Here is a 20,659-nt window from a genome sequence, read left to right as displayed (position 1 = left end):
CTTGCTGTACCACTTTGTTTGTGTCTGTGTGTGTTAGTCTACCATCACCCGATAAGGCTTGTTCGGAACAAGCGAAGCCCGAAATAACAAATTTCTTGCGGATCGAACTGTCCAAACAAATCCAGCCCTTTCCTTTCCTTTTGAGCGTGAGGCGGGTGGGAAGTTTTTATTGGCTACCCTGTGCATTTGCAGTCCATAGCAGGGCCCACCTGGAGAAGCAGAAGGGCTGCCTTGTCAGCAATCCTTACCGTTAAATGATCCGTCTTCAAGATTGACCACCGTTGAAGAGCGAGAAAGAGCTAAGGGACCCCCTCTCTCCCACCCCCTTCCCCAGAAAGTGCATTTAGCTTGTAACTTAATGGGCTTCAGGGACGCGGTGGCTCAGTGAGTAGGACGCTGAGCTTGTTGATCAAAAGGTCAGCAGTTCAGCAGTTTGAATCCCTAGCACCGCGTAACGGGGTGAGCTCCCATTACTAGTCCCAGCTTCTGCCAACCTAGCAGTTCGAAAGCACGTAAAAAATGCAAGTAGAAAAATAGGGACCCCCTTTGATGGGAAGGTAACAGCGTTCTGTGCGCCTTTGGCATTGAGTCATGCCGGCCACATGACCACGGAAACGTCTTCGGATAGCACTGGCTCTTCAGCTTTGAAACGGAGATGAGCACTGCCCCCTAGAGTCAGGAACGACTAGCACATATGTGCGAGGGCAACCTTTACCTTAACGGGCTTCACAAAACTGGCAAATTGGCTGAGATCCACAGAGGAAGGTTGGAAGGTTTTTCTCAGATTACAGGTAGTCCTTGACTTAACGACTTCAGTTGAGCCCAGCGAGAGACATTGATTGATGAACTTTTGCTCCCTTTTACGACCTTTCTTGCCACCGTTGTTAAGTGAATCACTGCGGCTGTTCAGCTTGTGGGTTAAGTGGATCTGGTTTTCCGATTGACGTTGCTTATCAGAAGGTCGCAAAAGGGGACCCCGGGAACCCTGCAGCCCGTCATAAGTATGAGTCAGTTGCCAAGGTCGTAAATATGAAAAATGGTCACAAGTCACTTTCTTTCCAGTGCCGTAACTTCGAATGGTCACTGTTGTAAGTCGAGGACTACCCATAATAGGAATCTCGGCCCTCTCGACCAAGCTATAGCAGAAGCAACCCCAGAAACCAGAACGGGTGACTTAGCGCAGGGGTCTCCTACCTTGGCAACTTTAATATTTGTGGACTTCAACTCCCAGAATTCCTCAGCCAGGCTGAGGAATTCTGGGAATTGAAGTCCACAAGTCTTTAAAGTTGCCAAGGGTGGAGACCCCTGACCCAGCGAGTCCCTCCCTTTTGCCCTCTTCTAGTTCCTCCAACGCCTCTGCCTACCGATGACGTCGACGTCTACTTCGAAACACCTGCCGATGACAACGAACATGCCCGTTTCCAGAAAGCCAAAGAACAGCTGGAGATTCGACATCGTAACCGCATGGATCGGGTGAGTCCTAAGCTCTCGTCTTGTAGTTTTACTCCGGGAACTCCTTGGCCACCCACAATCCCTGCTGCCATTCTTGCCATCGATTTCATTCGTGGGGTTTCAGTTGAGCCGTTTTTTTTGGGTTTTTTTAATTGCTGGGGTGGGATGTTTTTGTTGTTGTTGTTGTTCTTTAGCAGTAAAAACCACAAACTTCCTAAGCTGGTTTGCAAACTTTAAATTGCAAACGTTTATCCATTTATCGTTTATCAAACGTTTATCATGGCTTAGGCCTGGGGTACTTGCAGGACCATCTCCTGCCGCTCTCCCATCGTCCCGTGAGCTCTCACAGAGTGGGCCTCCTCAGGGTGCCGTCGGCCAAACAATGTCGGCTGACGGCCCCCAGGAGGAGGACGTTCTCTGTGGGAGCCCCGACCCTCTGGAATGGATTGCCCACCGAGCTCAGGACAGCCCCCGACCACCTTTCTTTCCGTCGCGAGCTGAAGACGTGGCTCTACCGTCAACTCAACTGATCCGTTTGGGTGTACACTGTTATAATTTTAAACTGTTTTAACTGGGCTGTTAATTTTAATTTAATTTTATTGTGATTTGTATTGGAAATTGTCATTTTGTAAGCCGCCTTGAGTCCCTCAGGAGAAAGGCGACATATAAATCGCAATAATAAATAAATAAATACATTTGACTGGGTTTTGTGGAAGGTGCTTTAGAAATCCTATGAGGGAACAAAAAGGGTGTTTGGATACTGAAACGGAGTTGCCACATTACATGGTACTTATTCAAGCAGGCCTACTTGAACCAGGTTTCTGATCTTTCCAAACTCTTTAGGTGAAGAAAGAATGGGAAGAAGCAGAGATCCAAGCCAAGAACTTGCCAAAGGCAGAGAGACAGGCTCTGATGCAGGTCAGTCATACACACACACAGTCATAAATTTTGGACTCAATTGTGTTCATAAGTCGAGAACTACCTGTACTGTTTTATATATAGTATAAATACTTATATGTATGTGTGTGTGTGTGTGTGTGTTAGGAATATCTGTTACCTTTGCTAATTGTGTCCTTGCGTTCATTTGCTGTTGTGTAATTCATCTGGAATAAGAGATGAATAACAGATGTATCTCAACTGAAATATCCATTTAAGGAGTTCACTGCCGCATCTTCCGAACACAATTTAAGAAGGAGCAAAAGCTTGAGTTCTGTCATTTGACAGGCATTATGCCAGGGGTGTCAAACTGGTGGCCCGCGGGCCCGATGCATCACACCCAAGCCACGCCCACCCCAGCTCCACAAAGGGGGAAAACTCAGTGAAACGTCACATGACAGCAACGTGACACAGCAAGTTTGACATCCGTGGATTATGCACTTGATGGATCCAAAAGCAGCTATTTAAAGTTGAAAGGAACCGATCTCTTTGTCCCCAGCTAATAAAGATTCTTTCCATACTTCCATCCTCCTCCAGAGATTCCAGACAATGGCCAAGTCCCTTGAGAAGGAAGCTGCTAGCGAAAAACAACAACTCGTGGAAACTCACCTGGCCCGCGTAGAAGCCATGTTGGATGAGCGCCATCGGGTCGCCCTGGAAAACTACCTTGTGGCTCTGCAGTCCGACCCCCCACGGGTACCGTACCCCACTGTCAGAAGCGGGAAAAGGGTTGGGAATGGAGGATGGGAATTATTACTGGAGATGTCTGTGGAGTTTCGAGTGGTGCGGTGGCCTAGAGGTGAAGCTCTCGCTTCACAATTAGGAAGCTGTGAGTTCGATCCTAGGTAGAGGCAGATATTCCTCTCTCTGCGCACGTTGAGATTATATCTGCTGAATATAACTCCGCATTGGCGACAGGAAGGGCATCTGGCCAGTAAACACTCAGCTGCATTCAGTTGCCCAGATTCCACCCCACAAGGGATTATGGGGTCATTAGATGATGATGATTTCTGTGGAGTTTCTCAATCCTCCATGTCATGGTTATCCCAAAGGTGCTTTTTCCAAAAGGCAACTGGACTTCCTTGGATTTTTTTTCCATTGAAAACATTTTGCTTCTCATCCAAGAAGCTTCTTCAGTTCTAACTTAACTGTTGGGGAACGGAAGGGTTTGTATTCTTTTCAGTCCATCCGATCATTCGCACTCTTAAGAGTCGGTTGTTAGCCTTCTGAGTTGAGGCTACTTAGGGGTTTATCTGTATCCTTCAGAGACACCTGAATCAGAGCCCAAACAGGTATGGGGGGAAAAAAGCACCTTTGAGATATTATTGGAGATGCTGCAAAGGGAGCCTTCGAGCCTTAGCACAATGGGTGTTACATTGCAATTGGACAAGAAGTGCTAAATTTAACTCGAGATGTGACCAAACACCCTCAGTTTAGCTTAGGACTGTCTGGTTCGTTTTGTCTGGCTTGTCGTGACTTCCTCTTCATTGAAGAGGGTGGAATGACCATCAGTCTCCCACAGAGGGGGAAAAAATATGATCTGGCTCACCCATCTGATTTGCCTTTTGCAGCCCCACCGTATCCTCCAAGCCTTGAAACGGTATATCCGTGCTGAGAACAAAGACAGGCTCCACACAATCCATCACTATCAGCATGTTTTGGCTGTGGATCCGGAAAAGGCCGCTCAGATGAAATCACAGGTATGAAAAAATTCCTCTGACGCATTTTAGCCAGGTTTTTTTTTTTTTTAATAAGCCCATGCCTAGGTTCACTGTGCCTGTCCCAGTTCGGTTTGTGTGAATTAAGCAAAATACTTGAAATATTTCAGATATCATCTTTACCTAGAGGTAAAGATGCTTTCCTCCCACTCGGAAGGTTGAGAGTTCAATCCTAAACAACGGAAGATGTTTTTCTTATCAGGGCGCAAAGAGAAAAAAAATCTGCTGCGAACCCAACATAGGCATCAGGACGGGCATCCAGCCAGTAAACGCTCAGTTTCATTCAGTCACCCCCAACTGCACTCCGATAAAAGAGATGAAAAGCTTGTAAAAATTTTTAAAAATCAGATAACCTCTTTAACAACCTCAGAATATTTACTCTCTCTGGAAGTTCCTTTTTTACATCTTAAATGTGCAAATTTTAAAATGGTTGAGATGTCATAACGAACTGTGCCTTAGAATTCAAAGGATATGCAGTAAATCTGCACTTTGGCCTCGCAAGGAGGTTGTTAAACAAGTCATGCCCAATTTTACAACTTTTTTTTTTTTTTTGGCCACTGTTGTTAAAGTGAATTGCTGCAGTTAAGTGAATTGTACAATTGTTAAATGATTGTCATAAGCTTTAAGATCTGCTTGTCACTTTTTTTCAGTACTGTTGTCTCTAAATGAATGGTTACCTATACTGCTAAGCCCCCCCCCCCCACTACCATCAAGTCTATATATTCTGTGAATGTGTAGCACCGTCTGCTGGCAGATATAGAGTGATAATAAATTTAAGAGAGGAAGGCTGAGCTACGTGGCTCAGGAGAAAACAGGAATCTGGTTTGTGTAATCAGGAAACCACACCTAAGGTCTACATCCCAGCAAATCTCTCTGGAAAAAAAATGTCAGCATTTCTTTCTTTAATAGGCTGTTACTCCCTCTGGCCTGAATGTTCCTTGAAAGTGGGAAAATGGTTGGGAATGGAATTATTAGGAGCTGTGGTGTCGCAGTGGTTAGAGTGCAGTACTGCAGGTTACTTCTGCTGACTGCTGATTACCAGCAGTTGGCAGTTCAAATCTCACCAGGCTCAAGGTTGACTCAGCCTTCCAGCCTTCCAGAGGTTGGTAAAATGAGGACCCAGATTGTTGGGGGGAAGATGCGGATTCTCTAAACCACTTAGAAAGGGCCATAAAGCACTGTGAAGTGGTATAAGATGTTGAGATTCTAGAAAGAGTGCAGAGAAGAGCAACAAAGATGTTTAGGGGACTGGAGGCTAAAACATATGAAGAACGGTTGTAGGAACTGGGTATGTCTAGTTTAATGAAAAGAAGGACTAGGGGAGACATGATAGCAGTGCTCCAAAATCTCAGGGGCTTCCACAAAGAAGAGGGAGTCAAGCTATTCTCCAAAGCACCTGAGGGTAGGACAAGAAGCAATGGGTGGAAACTAATCAAGGAGAGAAGCAACTTAGAACTAAGGAGAAATTTCCTGACAGTGAGAACAACTAATCAGTGGAACAACTTGTCTCCAGAAGTTGTGAATGCTCCAACACTGGAAATTTTTAAGAAGATGTTGGATAACCATTTGTCTGAAGTGGTGTAGGGTTTCCTGCCTAAGCAGGGGGTTGGACTAGAAGACCTCCAAGGTTCCTCCCAACTCTGTTATTCTATTCTATTCTATTCTATTCTATTCTATTCTATTCTATTCTATTCTATTCTATTCTATTCTATTCTATTCTATTCTATTCTATTCTATTCCATTCCATTCCATTCCATTCCATTCCATTCCATTCCATTCCATTCCATTCCATTCCATTCCATTCCATTCCATTCTGTCTAAGTGCTATTGCTATTACTGGAGATGTCTGCAGAGTTTTTCAACCATCCAGGTCATGATTATCCGAAAAGCAACTGGACTTTCTTGGGGTTGTTTTTTTTCCTTTGAAAACATTTCGCTTCTTATCCAAGAAGCTTCTTCAGTTCTAACTTAACTGTTGGGGAATGGAAGGATTTATATTTTTTGCAGTCATCCATTCTTTCGTACTCTTAAGGATCGGTTGTTAGCAATCTGAGAGTAGTTGAGGCTACTTCTGCTGGCCAGATGTAGAGCAATAATAAATTTTAAGATAGGAAGGCCTTGAGCTATGTGGCTCAGCAGAAAACAGGAATCTGGTTTGTGTGGTCAGGAAAACCCACACCTAAAGTCTACATCCCAGCAAATCTCTCAGAAAAAAAAAATGCCAGCGTTTCTTTCTTTAATAGGCTGTTACTCCCTCTGGCCTGAATGTCCGTCAAAAACACCAGTCTGCTTTTGTGTCCTTCTATTATGCGGTGAAGTTAAACATTACTCTCCGTGCAATCAAAGCTTGAGGACAGTTCCCAGATCAGCGGTTGGAGACAAAAGCATATTTTTAGAATGTTTTCTTTCTCTTCTTTGAAAGAATAATTATGGCTTAGTCTGGGTGATATCTATTCTTAAAGCCCAGATCTCAACTGGGCAAACAACCTTGAATTCAGCCAGTGAATTCTGGGAGTTGAAGTCCACAAGTCTTAAAGTTGCCAAGGTTGGAGACCCCTGGCCTAGAACCAAGTCCTTCAATTCTTAAAAAAGGGAAGTTGTTGTAAGCAGAAAGCTACTAATCTCAGTAATGTGTGTACTACACCCCGTTGTCGTTGCCCCCCCACACACATATACACAGACACATTATCTACCTTATGGTGGATAAACTGAATGAAAATTAAAATTCGGTACCTTCAGAACTGATGAAATAATAAGAACACATACTAAACTCCACTCCAACAAATCAAGTTGAATTTCTTACCTTTGTTGGCTTAAAAATTGACCATGGACTTTAGTATGATTCAGATTAACAAAATAAAAGCTGTATGATAGAATTATCTATGAGGAGAATTATGTTTTTATTTAAACATAATTTATAATGTGGGTCCTAAAACACTAAAAACCATGAGGATTTATTTGATTTAATTTCTATGGCTGCCCATCTCAATGACTTTGGAGGGGCCAACAGCATAAAAACATTAAACCATAAAAGAATTAAAACATTACAGAATATGGCTATGCTGTTGCCAAGTAAAATTGTGGCCATAGTTGTTAATACAGCCTATAAATGAGGTCTTAACCAGTGGTGAAATCTAAAATTTGTTACTACCGGTTCTGTGGACATGGCTTGAGGGGGGGGGGGAGGATGTGACAGTGGGCGTGGCCATTTTTTTTTTTTTTACTTTTAAAACCACTTTTTCTACAACCTCTTCAGCGAAGAGGTTGTAAAAAAATGCTTTCAAAAGGCTCTGACGATCCCAGCTGAGTTGCCTGATTGGGATTGCCTGATTGCCGATTGCCAATCAGGAAACTCAGCTTGGATCGTCAGAGGCATTTAAAAGAAAAAAAACCTTTTTTTTTTCTTTTAAATGCCTCTGACGATCCAAGCTAAGTTTTTTAAAAAGCCTCTGCCGATCAGGCAACTCAGCTGGGATCGGCAAAGACATTTAAAAGAAAAAAAGGGTTTTTTTTTCTTTTAAAAGCGTTTGACAATCCCAGCTGAGCTGCACGATCATCAGAGGCTTTTTTTTTTACTTTTAAAAGCATTTTTTGCCCGAATAGGTTGTAGAAAAAATGCTTTTAAAAGTTAAAAAAAAAGGCTCTAATGATTGTGTGGCTCAGCTGGGTATGTGGGGAGGGCAGGGATTTTTGTTACCAGTTCTCCAAACCACCCACCTCCATTGCTACCGGATCGGGCGAACCGGTCCGAACCGGGAGCATTTCACCCCTGGTCTTAACACACTTTGTATATTGTTTTACATTATTTGAACTTTTCCCTCTGTTGAAAGGTGATGACACACCTCCGTGTAATAGAGGAGAGGATGAATCAAAGTTTGTCCCTGCTGTACAAAGTACCATATGTGGCTGAAGAAATCCAGAGTGAGATTGGTGAGTATTGTCCTATGAAGTCGTTAGTGCTGGTTTCTTGACGGGGGTTTTGTTTCCTGGAATTTGGAACTACCAACTCAAACAAACAAACTAACCGTAAACAACAGCCTAAATCAGGGACCCACCAATAACACTCCCGCCAACACCAACAAAACAAGATAAACAGAGCACAAACCCCACTCCCTTGTAGCACTGATGATGTTACATAGTTGGGTAATGAAATGCCTGCAAGAAAACAACCCAGCTCAGAGAGCACCAAGGACTCCACAGTTCTACCCTGAGCTACATTCTCTTCTGACAAGTGTTTTTTACCTGTTTGCCTCCATTCTCCTCTTGACACAATCCTTTTTATTAAGTTTAGCTGGGGTTGGTTTTGCTTGAGATCTTGTTCACTTCTCCAGCCCTGTCAAGCCTTTGCATGTTTGTTTTTAGCGAGAGAAAAGTAATATTCTTAATCAGTTGGAAAGGATAACAAATGTGCAAGAAGTTGAATTAAATTTCTTGGAAGCAACATCTTAAAAAGAAAGATAATCAAAGGGAAGGAAGGAAGGAGGGAGGGAAAGGAAGGGAAGGGAGGGGAAGGAAGGAAGGAAGGAAGGAAGGAAGGAAGGAAGGAAGGAAGGAAGGAAGGAAGGAAGGAAGGAGCTAGCTATAAATTTTTCCTGGAACTGTGGGTGCTCCATTACTGGAGATTTTATTTAAATCTTATTTAAAATTATTGAAAGCTATTTAGTTGTCACCCATCTGGAGTCATATGAAGTCAGACAGCCTCTAAATTTAAAACTAAGTAAATTTGTGATGATATGGTGATTCCTGTATTGTACACAGGTGATTGATTAGAACTCAAAGATTTCTTCCAACCCCATGATTCTGTAGTTACCTGGCACTACCAAGATTTCCCCTTTGTTTGTCTCTTACAGATGAGCTCCTTCAAGAACAGCGAACCGATATGGACCAGTTTACTTCTTCCATTTCTGAATCCCCAGTGGATGTGCACGTGAGCTCTGAAGAAAGTGAAGAATCTCCCCTCTTTGATGGTAAACCTTTCCGCCCATTCCAGGTGAAAACTTTCCCAGCTTCTTCCAAAAGTGAAGGTACGTCAAAACTGTAACGCTGTACTGTATCTGGCCTGAACCCATCTGAGCCAAACTACTTAAATAGAATAAACTTGGTCTCAGCTTTGCTCTGGGCAAGCCTTTTTGCCAGAGCTTTTCAGAGTAATTTCTGATGAAGGACCACTTGGTGATGGAGATGTTTTGAGTTGTTTAGCATTCTGGCTTGATTCAATGCAAGTCGCCTATTCTCGTATGATCAATATTTGTACTATGTCTAGCTGGTCTTTCCATCTTCGCACCTTAACACGCAAGCCGAGAATTCAGTTTTGTCTGCTGATTGTGTTATAATAGGGGTGTCAAATTCGCGGCCCACGGGCCAGATGCATCACACATTGGCCACGCCCACCCCCGGTTTAGGGAAGGGGGGGAAAGTCGAGATACATCATATGACAACGTGACGTCACGAGTTTGACACCCCGTGTGTTACGAGATTATTATAAATATATTTTCCTAATTTCCTGGTGTTCATAAAATTGGGAAGGCGGAAAAGAAGTCCGAACCTGCATTTATTATTTATTTATTTATTTATTTATTATATTTCTATACCGCCTCTCTCCTGTAGGACTCAAGGCGGTGTACAGTCAAGAAAAATGTAGATACACGAACATCATAAAATTGCTAATTAAAATTATTATTATAACATAGTTTGACCCAATTAAATAGAACCTAAAATCTCTGATGTAAATGTTCTCCAGTATCTAAATCAGAAATCGCACACGACCCTTTTTTTTTCTTTTTTCTTTTCTCCCCTCCTAATCTCCTTTCTCTCTGCTATTTCTTTTGTTTTTGTTCCTGTTTTTCCCTCCTGCTATAGATTCTCAGCCGGAATTGTACCATCCAGTGAAAAAAGGTTGGTTCCACCCTGATCCCTTTTAAATGCACTCTCTATCATACCCTTCCCCCTTTTGAGTGGATTTTAATCCCTTTTAATTTTGTGTTTCATAACTTCAGCTTCACTTCCTTCCCTTCCTCCTGCTTATATAGCCAAGGTTGCATTAGCTGCTCTCCCTGATGGCGTAGGAGTCAATTTGGTGGCCCCTGAACTATTTAGTGATTATAGATTATGACCAGGATAAATGTCATCACTGATGATATATAAGTAATTAAATAGTGATTAGAACCTTCTGAAGTTTTGAAGCAGCTTTTTGGGATCAGGTGATAGATGCCGGCTGAATTGGCTTCAAGCAGATATGTGCAGTTTCAAGATTAAAATGCTGATTTTTATTACAGCAGCGTTTTCCCTCTCTTCTTTACCATGAGGTAAACTTTTGTTAGAATGGTGTTTATAAGGAGGATTTAAACAGGGCTGATATTTAGAACTCCTTCTGAGGGGGAAAAAAAATCTGTAAGCCTGGGCATAATGACCTTCATTAGAATTATGTAAATCTATACAAACTAACTTGGCATGGATATGGGCAAATGTGTGAGAAGCATTAGACATTATTATATAGGATCATAGAGGTAACATAGACTCTTCTCAATTTTAGAATAAGAATTGGATGTATTTTTTCATCTATATCCCAGACATTCTCTCTACCAAAAGAGAATAGGAAGCCATTCTTCTAATTTTTTTTCCTTTGCTTTTTTCCTTTTCCTTTGCACTTTTTCTCTTTCCTTTTTATTTTCTTTGCACTTTTATTTTGCTTTTTGTCTCTTTTCTACTTTTTCCCCCTCCGCTTGTCTTACTCTTTATTCATGCTTTGGAAATTGAATAAAAATCATGCTTTTTTTAAAAAAAAAAGCATTGGCTGTTATCGAAAGAAGGATGCTGGACTTCATGGAGTAAGATTTTCAACCTGTCAGAGAGCATGATTAACATTCTACCATTAAAAAGCTCCTCAGGAAGTTCACTTGTTATTTGTCAAAATATTTGTACTGTAGATTAAAAAAAAACCACCCACAGCCTATTAAGGGATCTCTGGAATTAGATGTGTGTCAGGCTTCCCCCACCCATTGGTTTGCATGGATTATAATTCGCAAATAGTGAATGAATTATAGTTAGTACAATTAGTATTAGCACAATTAGCACAGTATTCACAATAGCGAATACAAGAGGTACGAAAATGCCGGCTTAAAGTCTCCATTTCTTGATGGTGCTGTTAGCAGCAATGTTTTCTTACTTAAAACTCTTGTGATTTTACTGGATTCTGTTGGAATACTACGTCAGGTGGATGTTTCCATAACAAAAGGTACAACAGCATAGCTAGGGTGACGTTGAATCTTCCAAATATGATTTGTGTTTCCAGTCAGAAATTACTGAGTTGACTTTCATGGAGAATCAGCCAAAACATGGTTGTATAGTTGTTTTTTATTCTAACAGCCACAGATGTAAAATTTGTAAACCATTAACTTGCCAGGGCAGCCCTAGGAAATCTATAGGATTAAAAAAGCAACGTTAGTTGGCTCATGATTTGCTTCGGGATTAATTAGAAAATTATTAAGACAAATGCAGTGTTCTTTTCCTGCGAAACCTGTCTTATTTTTCTCTCGTAAAAAATTCATACAACTGGCTGGTAACAGCAGGAAGGATATTTCCTAGTTCGCCTTAGCTAAAATGGTAAAAAGCTATTTCTTCTTTGCTTCCCCCCCCCCTGATTTCTTTATAGCTTACTGCTGTTTCTTTCTTGGCCTGCACGGTTTCTAAGAGCTTTCCTTCTGAGCACCAGTCCAATTAAGGCTGGTAAACTGGTCTAATGGTACCCATTTAGAGTCTTTGCAACAAGCTGATAAAGCTGAAAGCTAAGGATTGATGGTTGGTTGATGGCCTAGGTATTTTTCTTTTTTTAGAAGCTGGGAATCATTTGCCTTTTGGAGTGGAGGGATGTGGTTTATGGCAGCCTTGGAAAGCAAGCTGGGCAAAATTCCGAATATGTTTGGAATCCGAAGGAGTGTGTGTTTAGAGACTTCAGAGAGATTTTAAAGGGATAAGCAGTAAAAGCAGATGTCCTTGAGACTTTAAAATAATTAAAAAGAATGGGGGAGGGGGAATGCTCCCAAAGACAGCATTATGTCTAATATGCCTGGGAAACACACACACACACACGCGCACACACACACACACACACACACACGGAGGGAGAGAGAGAGACTTTTTTTTGCCAGACTAGAAGTGAATGCCAGAAATCGGTAAAAACGTCAAAAAACAAAGTCACGTGATTGCAGTTCGCTGCAAACAGCTGTAGAGGCAAGCCTGTTGCCTAAAATGCATTTCATGTGACTAGGAGGGCTGCAGTGGTTGGAACTTCAAAATCGGGACATAAATATATTTCGTTGCTAAGGGACTGGTTGTATGGTTATTACGTGACTGGTCATAAAGAGAGGACTATCTGTATCCTGGTGGCCTAGCGGTGAAGTTAATTACCTTCCATTCGGAAGGTTGAGAGTTCAATCCTAGGTAGCAGCAGATATTTCTCTCTCTCCCCGGGCGCAAAGAAAAAAATATCTGCTGCGAACTCCACATGGCGTCAGGAAGGGCATCCGGCCAGTAAATGCTCAGCTCCATCCAGTCACACCTACTTTATCCCGAATTACTTAAGGCTGTGATGGCGAACCTATGGCACATGTAGCCATATCGGTGGGCACGCGAGCTCAGCTCCGGTGCGCATACGCTCACCGGCCAGCTGATTTTCGGGCCTTCTGGGCCCACCAGAAGTAGGGAAACAGGCTGTTTCCTGCCTCCGAAGGGCCTTGGGGTGGTGGTGGCGAAGGCCATTTTTCGCCCTTCCCAGACTCCTAGAAAGGCTCTGGAGGCTGGGGGGCAACAAAAAACAGGCCTTCCGGTCCCACTGGAAGTTGGCAAATGGGCCGTTTCTGGCCTCCGGAGGGCCTCAAGGGGGGCGGGGAAGGCCGTTTTTGCCCTCCCCAGACTCCTACAAAGGCTCCGGAGGGCCTCAAGGGGGGTGGGGAAGGCTGTTTTTGCCCTCCCTAGGCTCCTAGAAAGGCTCCAGAGCCTGGTGAGAGAGAAAAATGGGCCTACCAGGCCATCACGTGCCAGGAGCAGGGGGAGCGTGGGGGGGGGGTCATGTGCGCATGCACGGGGGTGAGGTGCATAGAATTATGGGTGTGGCCATGTGCGTGCGTGACCCCTCCCCGCCCCCCCTTCCTGGCACATGATGGCAAAAAGGTTAGCCATCATTGACTTAAGGGATGAGAGTTGTAAAAGGGGAGAAGAAAGTACAACTTGTACAGAAAAATAAATTGGGACTGTTGCTAGTTAGTAAGAAACAACATGTATCCTTCAACCTTCTGGGTGACCTCTCATTTTCATCATGTAACCTGATCAACAATCCCCTCGCCATTGTCCATTCTTCGTTTCTCTAGTCTAACATTTGGCATCCCTGTGACATGCACATTAAGAAAACGGAACTTGCAATTCATGTAGATGCATAGTCTGACTTTTTTTTTTTTTTGCTGTGGCTGGATCTCTCTATTTATTTATTTATTTATGTCACGCCTAATTTCTTTCCATGCAGGGTCTGGCCTGGTGGATCTGGATGGGCTGATCGGAGCCGAAGAAAAAGTGATTAACAGCAAGAGCAAGCTGGATGAGAACGTGGTAGGCCCCTTTTGCACGGAAATTTGCACGGGAAAACTTGTACCTGCAACGCCAAGCTTTCTAAGCTTTTTGGGATTTTGCTAAATGCATGAAATTGTCAAGCGGACATCAGAAAAACTTTTTATAAAAAAAAAGAAAAGAAAGATGTTCTCTTGAAGATAACATGTGCTTGCAGAAGTAGCAGTCACTGGCGGGTACTCCGTACAAATGCAAAGTATTATGGCTCCTGCCGTTGTGAGCGCCTCATAAAATTCTCTCTCTCATGATTCTTTTCAGGTGATTGACGAGACACTCGATGTGAAGGAAATGATTTTCAATCCTGAAAGAGTTGGTGGACTGGTGGATGACATTCCGGTATGTCTATCGCCATCAACATAGATTTACTCTTAGAGCGGGGTTGTCATACTCAAGGCCTGTGGGTGTCAGAGGCTTCCTGGGTGAAAAGCAGAAACATCCAAGCTGACCACCTTATAGCCAAGTTCCATGCAGATCACCCGGGCAAGGCGGGAGGGGGTGGGACACATACCCCCGGACAGGGTAACGGTACTTAGCTTGTAGTTTGTCTTACACAGGCCACCCTGGAAAAATGAAGGGGGAGGGGCTGGATGTCAGCACTTCAACCTGCATTTACTCTAGTGCTGACATAAGAAGGAGAAGAGGGGGCAGCTGGCAAGAGGACGCTTGACATTTCACCTACTTATTTTCCTTGAAGATAATATCCTCTAGGAGATTAGAGGGAGGGGGGACATTCCTGGGACCTTAAGTAGTAGATATGGGGAGAGTGATTTGGAAGAAGGCCAATGAGACGCAGAGATTTGGGGAACGGAAAGGGAGGGTTTGGGGTCAGGAAGTCAGAGTTGGCTACACCACGATCGGGGGCAGATTGTCGTACTTAATAAAATGAAAGATTTCTTCAAAGACTATCTGTTTGGAAATGCAATTTATTTTATTTGAGATGATATCGAAACCTGACAGTGGGCCTGGAACCAGCCTGCGGGGTGGTTAGATCTGGCTCACCCTGAAAACAGTGAAAGACCGGCCAATGGTGTCTCTGCAGCAAAAATGGAGCTCGGGAGGAGCTCTGTTTTCGGCCGCGATGGTCTCTTGCAACCCTCTGCCAGTGAAAATGGAGCTCGGGGAGGCCGTGCGCGGCCCACCCAGGCTCCATTTTCAGCAGCAACAGCCTTCTGCAGCCCTCTGCCAGCCAAAACAGCTCCATTTTCGCTGGCAGGGGGCTGCAGGAGGCCATCGCGGCCAAAAACGGAGCCTCCATGAGTGACGTTGAACTAGCCACGCCCCCTGCACCCCCAAGGTCAAGCACAACTCTGATGCGGCCCTCAATGAAACCGAGTTTGACACCCCTGTGTTAGAGGGAACCACATATACCTCTTTGTGAAACCCCTTTGTCATGGACAGTATCTATTCTTTAATTATACCAAAACCACGGGAATTATTCAGTGTTGGTTTAATGTCATGATTCCGTGTACTGCTCCCAACCAATTCAAGACTTGAGGCCTTGGCTTCCTCAAAAATCCAGTTTATTGGGTACATCATATCGGCACGGTCAAAGGTGAAACCAATGCTGAATAATTCTGGCATTTTTTGGGTATAATGAAAAAATAGATACTGTCCACCCCCCTTGTTTGTCACAGGTCACGTTAGCCAACCAAGATAAGATAAGATAATTTTATTTCTATACCGCCCCTCTCCCAAAGGACTCAGGAGAGGGGCGGGTGATGAACTTCTCAGCACTCCCTCCTGCCATTGCTAGGACACGTGTCAGGGTTCCAAGTAACCCATCCCATTTAATAAGAACTCCAATTAGTAATCCAGAAAATTTACAATTGTGCAGAAATGGATAAATTAACACTTGAGTTAAAAGACAAGATAGACTCAAAATACTATATGGTATGGAATAGATGGTATGAGTGGATAAGTTAAAAAAAAGAGTAAATGTAAAAGTTTGTATGAAAATAAAATTAACAAACAGGCACCGTCAACAAGATAAATGAAGTAATAAGTCACTTTCTGTGTGTGTGTGTGTGTGTGTGTGTGTGTATGTAGGTCTTTGGTTATTCGGGTTTTCTCCCGCGTAAAATTGGAGGTGTCTTGGCAACGTTTCAACAAAGTCTCATTCGTCATCTTCAGGCTGGTGTTTTCGGTTTCACAGCAATCACACACATTGCTCCTAGAAGCACGAAGCTTCTAGGAGCAATGTGTGTGATTGCTGTGAAGCCGAAAACACCAGCCTGAAGATGACGAATGAGACTTTGTTGAAACGTTGCCAAGACACCTCCAATTTTACGCGGGAGAAAATATATATTTAGTTCATTTGTTTGGTTTTGTATTGTTTTTTCTATCATTGTTTTGTATATAAATGTATTTTGTATGTATTTGACATGATATTTTATCTTTTTATGCTTAATAAAGTTTGTTTTTTTTAAAAAAAAAAAATAAGAACTCCGAGGCAGGCAATTCCTCAAAGAACAATTTATTTGGGACATATCAAATTGGTATGATCCTGGTGAAAAACCAGCTCTACGTGCTCCCCGGTTTTTCACCCAATTAAAAGTCAAACTTTGTCACTTACCCCCCCTCCCTCCGAGTCTCCAGTCACATGGTCCAATCAGCATACAATCCAGTTGCTAGGTGGTGAGCTCAGTCTCCACCATTTGAACACCTGCACCAACATCCTTGATTCCAGGGGGAAAGAATTTTATTTAGGCTACAAGACCCCAGCTAATCTCTACACTCCACTCCATGGCTCCTTCGCTTCAGGCTGTGTCAGTGCCCTGAAGCAGCGAGAAGAGAACCTCCCTAGGAAATTGCAAAAAGGAAAATGGCCCAAGTTCAGCCAACGTCAGGGTTGACAACACATTGATTTGACCTTGGTTCTCAGGAGCCTTATCGTTGTTATGTCTGGCACATTGGAGGAAAACATTCTACATTCCATAAGTATCGTCATCCCCTCCCTCTCCCCCCCCTCCCGAAGTATGGCAAGAAGAAATGAAGCAAGAAAAATACGGCTTCAGCTAGAGTCGTTTCGAGAGTTGACACCCTTTTTCTCCAGAAGGATATCGGATGTTGTAAAGAACTGCAAGTAGTCCTCGACGTACAACAGTTCATTTAGTGACCTTTCGAACGGCACTGAAAAGAGGGACTTGTGACCATTTTTCATACTTATGACCATTGCGGCATCCCCATGGTCATCTAATCAAAATTCGGATGCTTGGCAAGTGGTTCATATTTATGACAGTTGCAGGATCCCGTGGTCCTCTCTGGCAACCTTCTGGCAAGCGAAGTCAATGGGGAAAGCAGATTCACTGAACAGCCGTGTTACTAATCTAACAACCTGAACATAAGGAGGAATTTTCGGACAGTTGGGAACAATCGACCCATGGAACAGAAGTTGCCTTAGGAAGTTGTGGGAGCTTCATCACTGGAGGCTTTCAAGAACAGGTGGCACGCGGAGCCATATTAGTGGGCACGCCAGCTCAGCTCTGGGGCGCATGTGCGCGCTGGCCAGCTGATTTTCGGGCCTTCTGGGCCCACCAGAAGTACGGAAACAGGCTGTTTCCTGCCTCTGGAGGGCCTGGGGGCGGGGTGGGGAAGGCCCGTTTTTCTTTCTTACCTGGCTCCAGATCCTCTCAGTGTATCTGGGAAGGGCGAAAACAGCCTTTCCCACTCCCTTGGGGGCTCTACGGAGGCTGAAAGGGCCCATTTCCCGACTCCCGGTGGGACAGGAAGTGATGTTTTTTCCTGTCCCCAGCCTCCAGAGACTCCTAGAGAGGCTCATAGAGACTCCTAGAGAGGTTCTGGAGGCTGGGGACAGCAAAAAATGTCACTTTCTGTCCCACCGAGAGTCGGGAAATGGGCCCTTTCAGCCTCCGTAGGGCCTCCAAGGGAGTGGGAAAGGCTGTTTTCGCCCTTCCCAGATATACAGAGAGGATCTGGAACCAGGTAAGAAAGAAAAACGGGCCTACCAGGCCATCATGTGCCAGGAGCAGGGGGGAGGGGGTTGTGCATGCATGCGCGTGGGCACGTGCGCGCGCGACCCCCCCCAGCCCCCCGCCCTCTCCTGGCACGCGATGGCAACAAGGTTAGCCATCACTGGTGTAGGGTCTCCTGCTTGGGTGGGAGGTTGGACTAGATCAGGGGTCTCCAACTTTGGCAACTTTAAGACCTGTGGACTTCAACTCCCAGAATTCTGGGAGTTGAAGTCCACAGGTCTTAAAAGTTGCTAAGGTTGAAGACCCCTGGACTAGATGACCTACAAGGTCCCTTCCTACTCTGTCAACTGCAGTGATTCACTTAACCAAGCCGTAAAATGGGGCAAAACTCACTTGGCAACATAAATTTGGGTCTCAGTTGTGGCCGTATGCTGAGGGCTACCTGGATTGGGTGATGCAATTCTCTCAGAGCAGGAGTATCACCTGCTGTATCCCATGTTTGCAGCAGTACTAAAACAGGGCTTCTCAAGTGTGTATATCCGTGTAGGTTTCCATGCTTCAACCTCTCCCTGTTACGTTGTCTTCCCTCTTGTAGAAAACTGACCGTTCCATGCGCGACGACTTCAGCTTCAGCAGCAGCGCTCTCATCGGCCTTCTGGTGATAGCAGTTGCCATAGCTACGGTTATAGTCATAAGCCTGGTGATGCTGAGGAAGAGGCAGTATGGAACCATCAGCCATGGGATTGTAGAGGTGAGAGGGGCCTGAAGACGCATCCAGGGTGAACCTGGAGAGTAGAGTAGAGCCAGGGCTGGTGGAGAAAACGAGTAGAATCATTACTGGAGAATTGTATGATTCTCAAGGCACTTCTTTTCAAACATTCGGACCGGGAAATGAATTTTCAACATGAAACCCCTAAGAATATTTTGGTTCCCACACACTACGGAGCCCGTTGGAAACTCTTTGAGCAACAGGAGTCAGTTTAGAAATGTGATAAATTACTACTACGAATCATTTCTTTTAATTCGTCTAGCATCCGTATGCAAAAGCAGGTAAACCAGCATTATGGTTATGCTTCCTTTTGGGTTACGGATGCTAAAAGCTCTTGTGAGTTAATCTCCAAAGTCTGGTGCTGTTATATCAAGAACTTGGTTGTTTTCCTGCAGATGTTTCATTACACAACTAGGATAGCACTCTGAAGAGGTTACCTAGTTGGGTAATGAAATGCCTGCAAGATAAATTGCCAAGCCCAGAGAGCATCAAGGACTCTACAACTCCGAGCCTCAAATATTCTCTTGTATTGATACCACTATGAAGTCTCTTTGTTACTTCAAAATAATCTCTTGGCTGATTGATAGCTGCTTCTTCTTTTGTTTTACCCCCATAAAGGTTGACCCAATGTTAACTCCGGAGGAAAGGCATCTGAACAAGATGCAGAACCATGGCTACGAGAACCCAACATACAAATATCTGGAGCAGATGCAGATTTAAAGGGTTTTGAAACGGTTGCATCCCTGACCAGCAGATGTTTAGGGGAGAAAGGGCCAAAATGAGTCCATTGTTTTGGATCAACTACTGACCAACTGTTGTGTGAAGAGGACTTCACCTTACATTCAGAGTTCCTGGGTCATTTAAGACTTAAATTACTACTGTAGAATTTCAATTTCCATTCTTTTAAATGGGCGAGGAAATGGTAATATAACAATATATGATATATAAAGCATACATGGGAAAATGGATCTATTGCAGATATCTGAGATGTAATTTTTTTCCTTTTTTAAGAAACCTAATCTAATGAGAAATCCCAATGCTGTTGTATTGTCTAATAACAAGCTCTTGATATACATGAGAAATATTGTTTTATTTCTGATTCTCTGCTTGCATATTCCAGGGTATTTGTACCAACCACATTGTATAAAGAAATAATTTAGTGGCTCTTCGGTCATTCTGGCTTGCAGGGTGGTAAGAATCCCTTCCTTCCTTCCTTCCTTCCTTCCTTCCTTCCTTCCTTCCTTCCTTCCTTCCTTCCTTCCTCCCTCCCACCCACCCACCGGGATTTTGGAGAAAACAAACTTCATAAAGATTATGGAAAACTTTAAATGCATTCTTCTATGCCAGTGACCTGTACAAATTCTGCTGCTGTGTGGCTTTGGTTCCCCCCCCAAAAAAATCTAGACCCCCCTCTAAAAAAGACGAGGTGGGAAATTGCTCTCTCGTCTTAGGATCTTTGTAGTGGAATTATTTGGTCAGGATTTGAGCAGATTAGGATTGCGCACTTGCCTTGCTTTCTGAATCCACTCCTGCTGTAGAGTTTGGAAGCTTTTGACGTCCGGATTCAGCCCTTCCCTTCCAGCATAACTTCTCCTTTTAGCCTTGCCTAATGTTAAGCGAATCTTTCTTGTTAATGTGTACCCCCCACCCCCACCCCTTCCATTCAGGGTAACTCATGATCATTACAGGTTTGGAGGGCTGATGGGTCTTCCTGAGGAAGTTGGCTGAGGCTGAAGGCATGTGTACATGTGTACTTAAACAGAGCCCTTGTCCTGCCTTGGAAAAAAGGCCAGACACCTGGAGAAGCAAAAGAAGAACGGACCTACAATGTTGGTTGGCCTTGTGTAAAGCGTTACGCATCACAGGGAGGAATTTACATTTGAGAAACGGAAGAGGAAGGAACCGCCGGGCACCGACGTGTCAAAAAGAATCGCTAACCATTAACCATCATGTCTTTGTAATGCCTGTATAGTTGGTGTTAATCCTCACGGCAATTTTTTTTTCCAAAATAATAATAATAATTCTCGACGTTCTGATAAACCTGTGTTGTATTTTTTTCCCTCTCACTCTTTTTTTTTTTTTTGTGAATTTTCTTTTTAACTTCCACCCCACCCACCCTGTATAATTTCTCTTCCCACTATGCACAGATTTACTTAACCTGCAAACTCCCTAGTGTGGTCTGTGGGGAATATAGAAAAAGTTGGAAACTCATCAATAAACTCCTTTAACTTCCA

At 43.8% G+C, this 20,659-nt stretch overlaps 1 protein-coding gene across 4 annotated transcripts in view; it reads left to right on the top strand.

Annotated features, from left to right (window-relative positions):
• Positions 1 to 20,659, top strand: part of APLP2 (amyloid beta precursor like protein 2) — a 70,504-nt gene extending 49,845 nt beyond the window's left edge. For 2 of the 4 annotated variants that reach the window (XM_087875579.1, XM_087875577.1), the window contains 11 exons: positions 1,343 to 1,473; positions 2,296 to 2,370; positions 2,926 to 3,084; positions 3,960 to 4,088; positions 7,937 to 8,036; positions 8,957 to 9,130; positions 9,966 to 10,001; positions 13,624 to 13,706; positions 13,983 to 14,060; positions 18,252 to 18,407; positions 19,044 to 20,659. In XM_087875579.1, the coding sequence (XP_087731705.1) occupies positions 1,343 to 1,473; positions 2,296 to 2,370; positions 2,926 to 3,084; positions 3,960 to 4,088; positions 7,937 to 8,036; positions 8,957 to 9,130; positions 9,966 to 10,001; positions 13,624 to 13,706; positions 13,983 to 14,060; positions 18,252 to 18,407; positions 19,044 to 19,145 (1,223 nt within the window). In that variant the 3' untranslated portion in view covers positions 19,146 to 20,659. The remainder of the gene's footprint in view (positions 1 to 1,342; positions 1,474 to 2,295; positions 2,371 to 2,925; positions 3,085 to 3,959; positions 4,089 to 7,936; positions 8,037 to 8,956; positions 9,131 to 9,965; positions 10,002 to 13,623; positions 13,707 to 13,982; positions 14,061 to 18,251; positions 18,408 to 19,043) is intronic. The other 2 variants (XM_087875580.1, XM_087875578.1) reach the window with 1 other exon arrangement.

This window comes from Pantherophis guttatus, chromosome 9 (genome assembly GCF_059756535.1).
Source record: "Pantherophis guttatus breed Tessera chromosome 9, ASM5975653v1, whole genome shotgun sequence".
Taxonomy (NCBI): domain Eukaryota; kingdom Metazoa; phylum Chordata; class Lepidosauria; order Squamata; family Colubridae; genus Pantherophis; species Pantherophis guttatus.
Note: the sequence above shows the minus strand (reverse complement) of the source record. Positions and strands in the feature narration are given on the sequence as shown.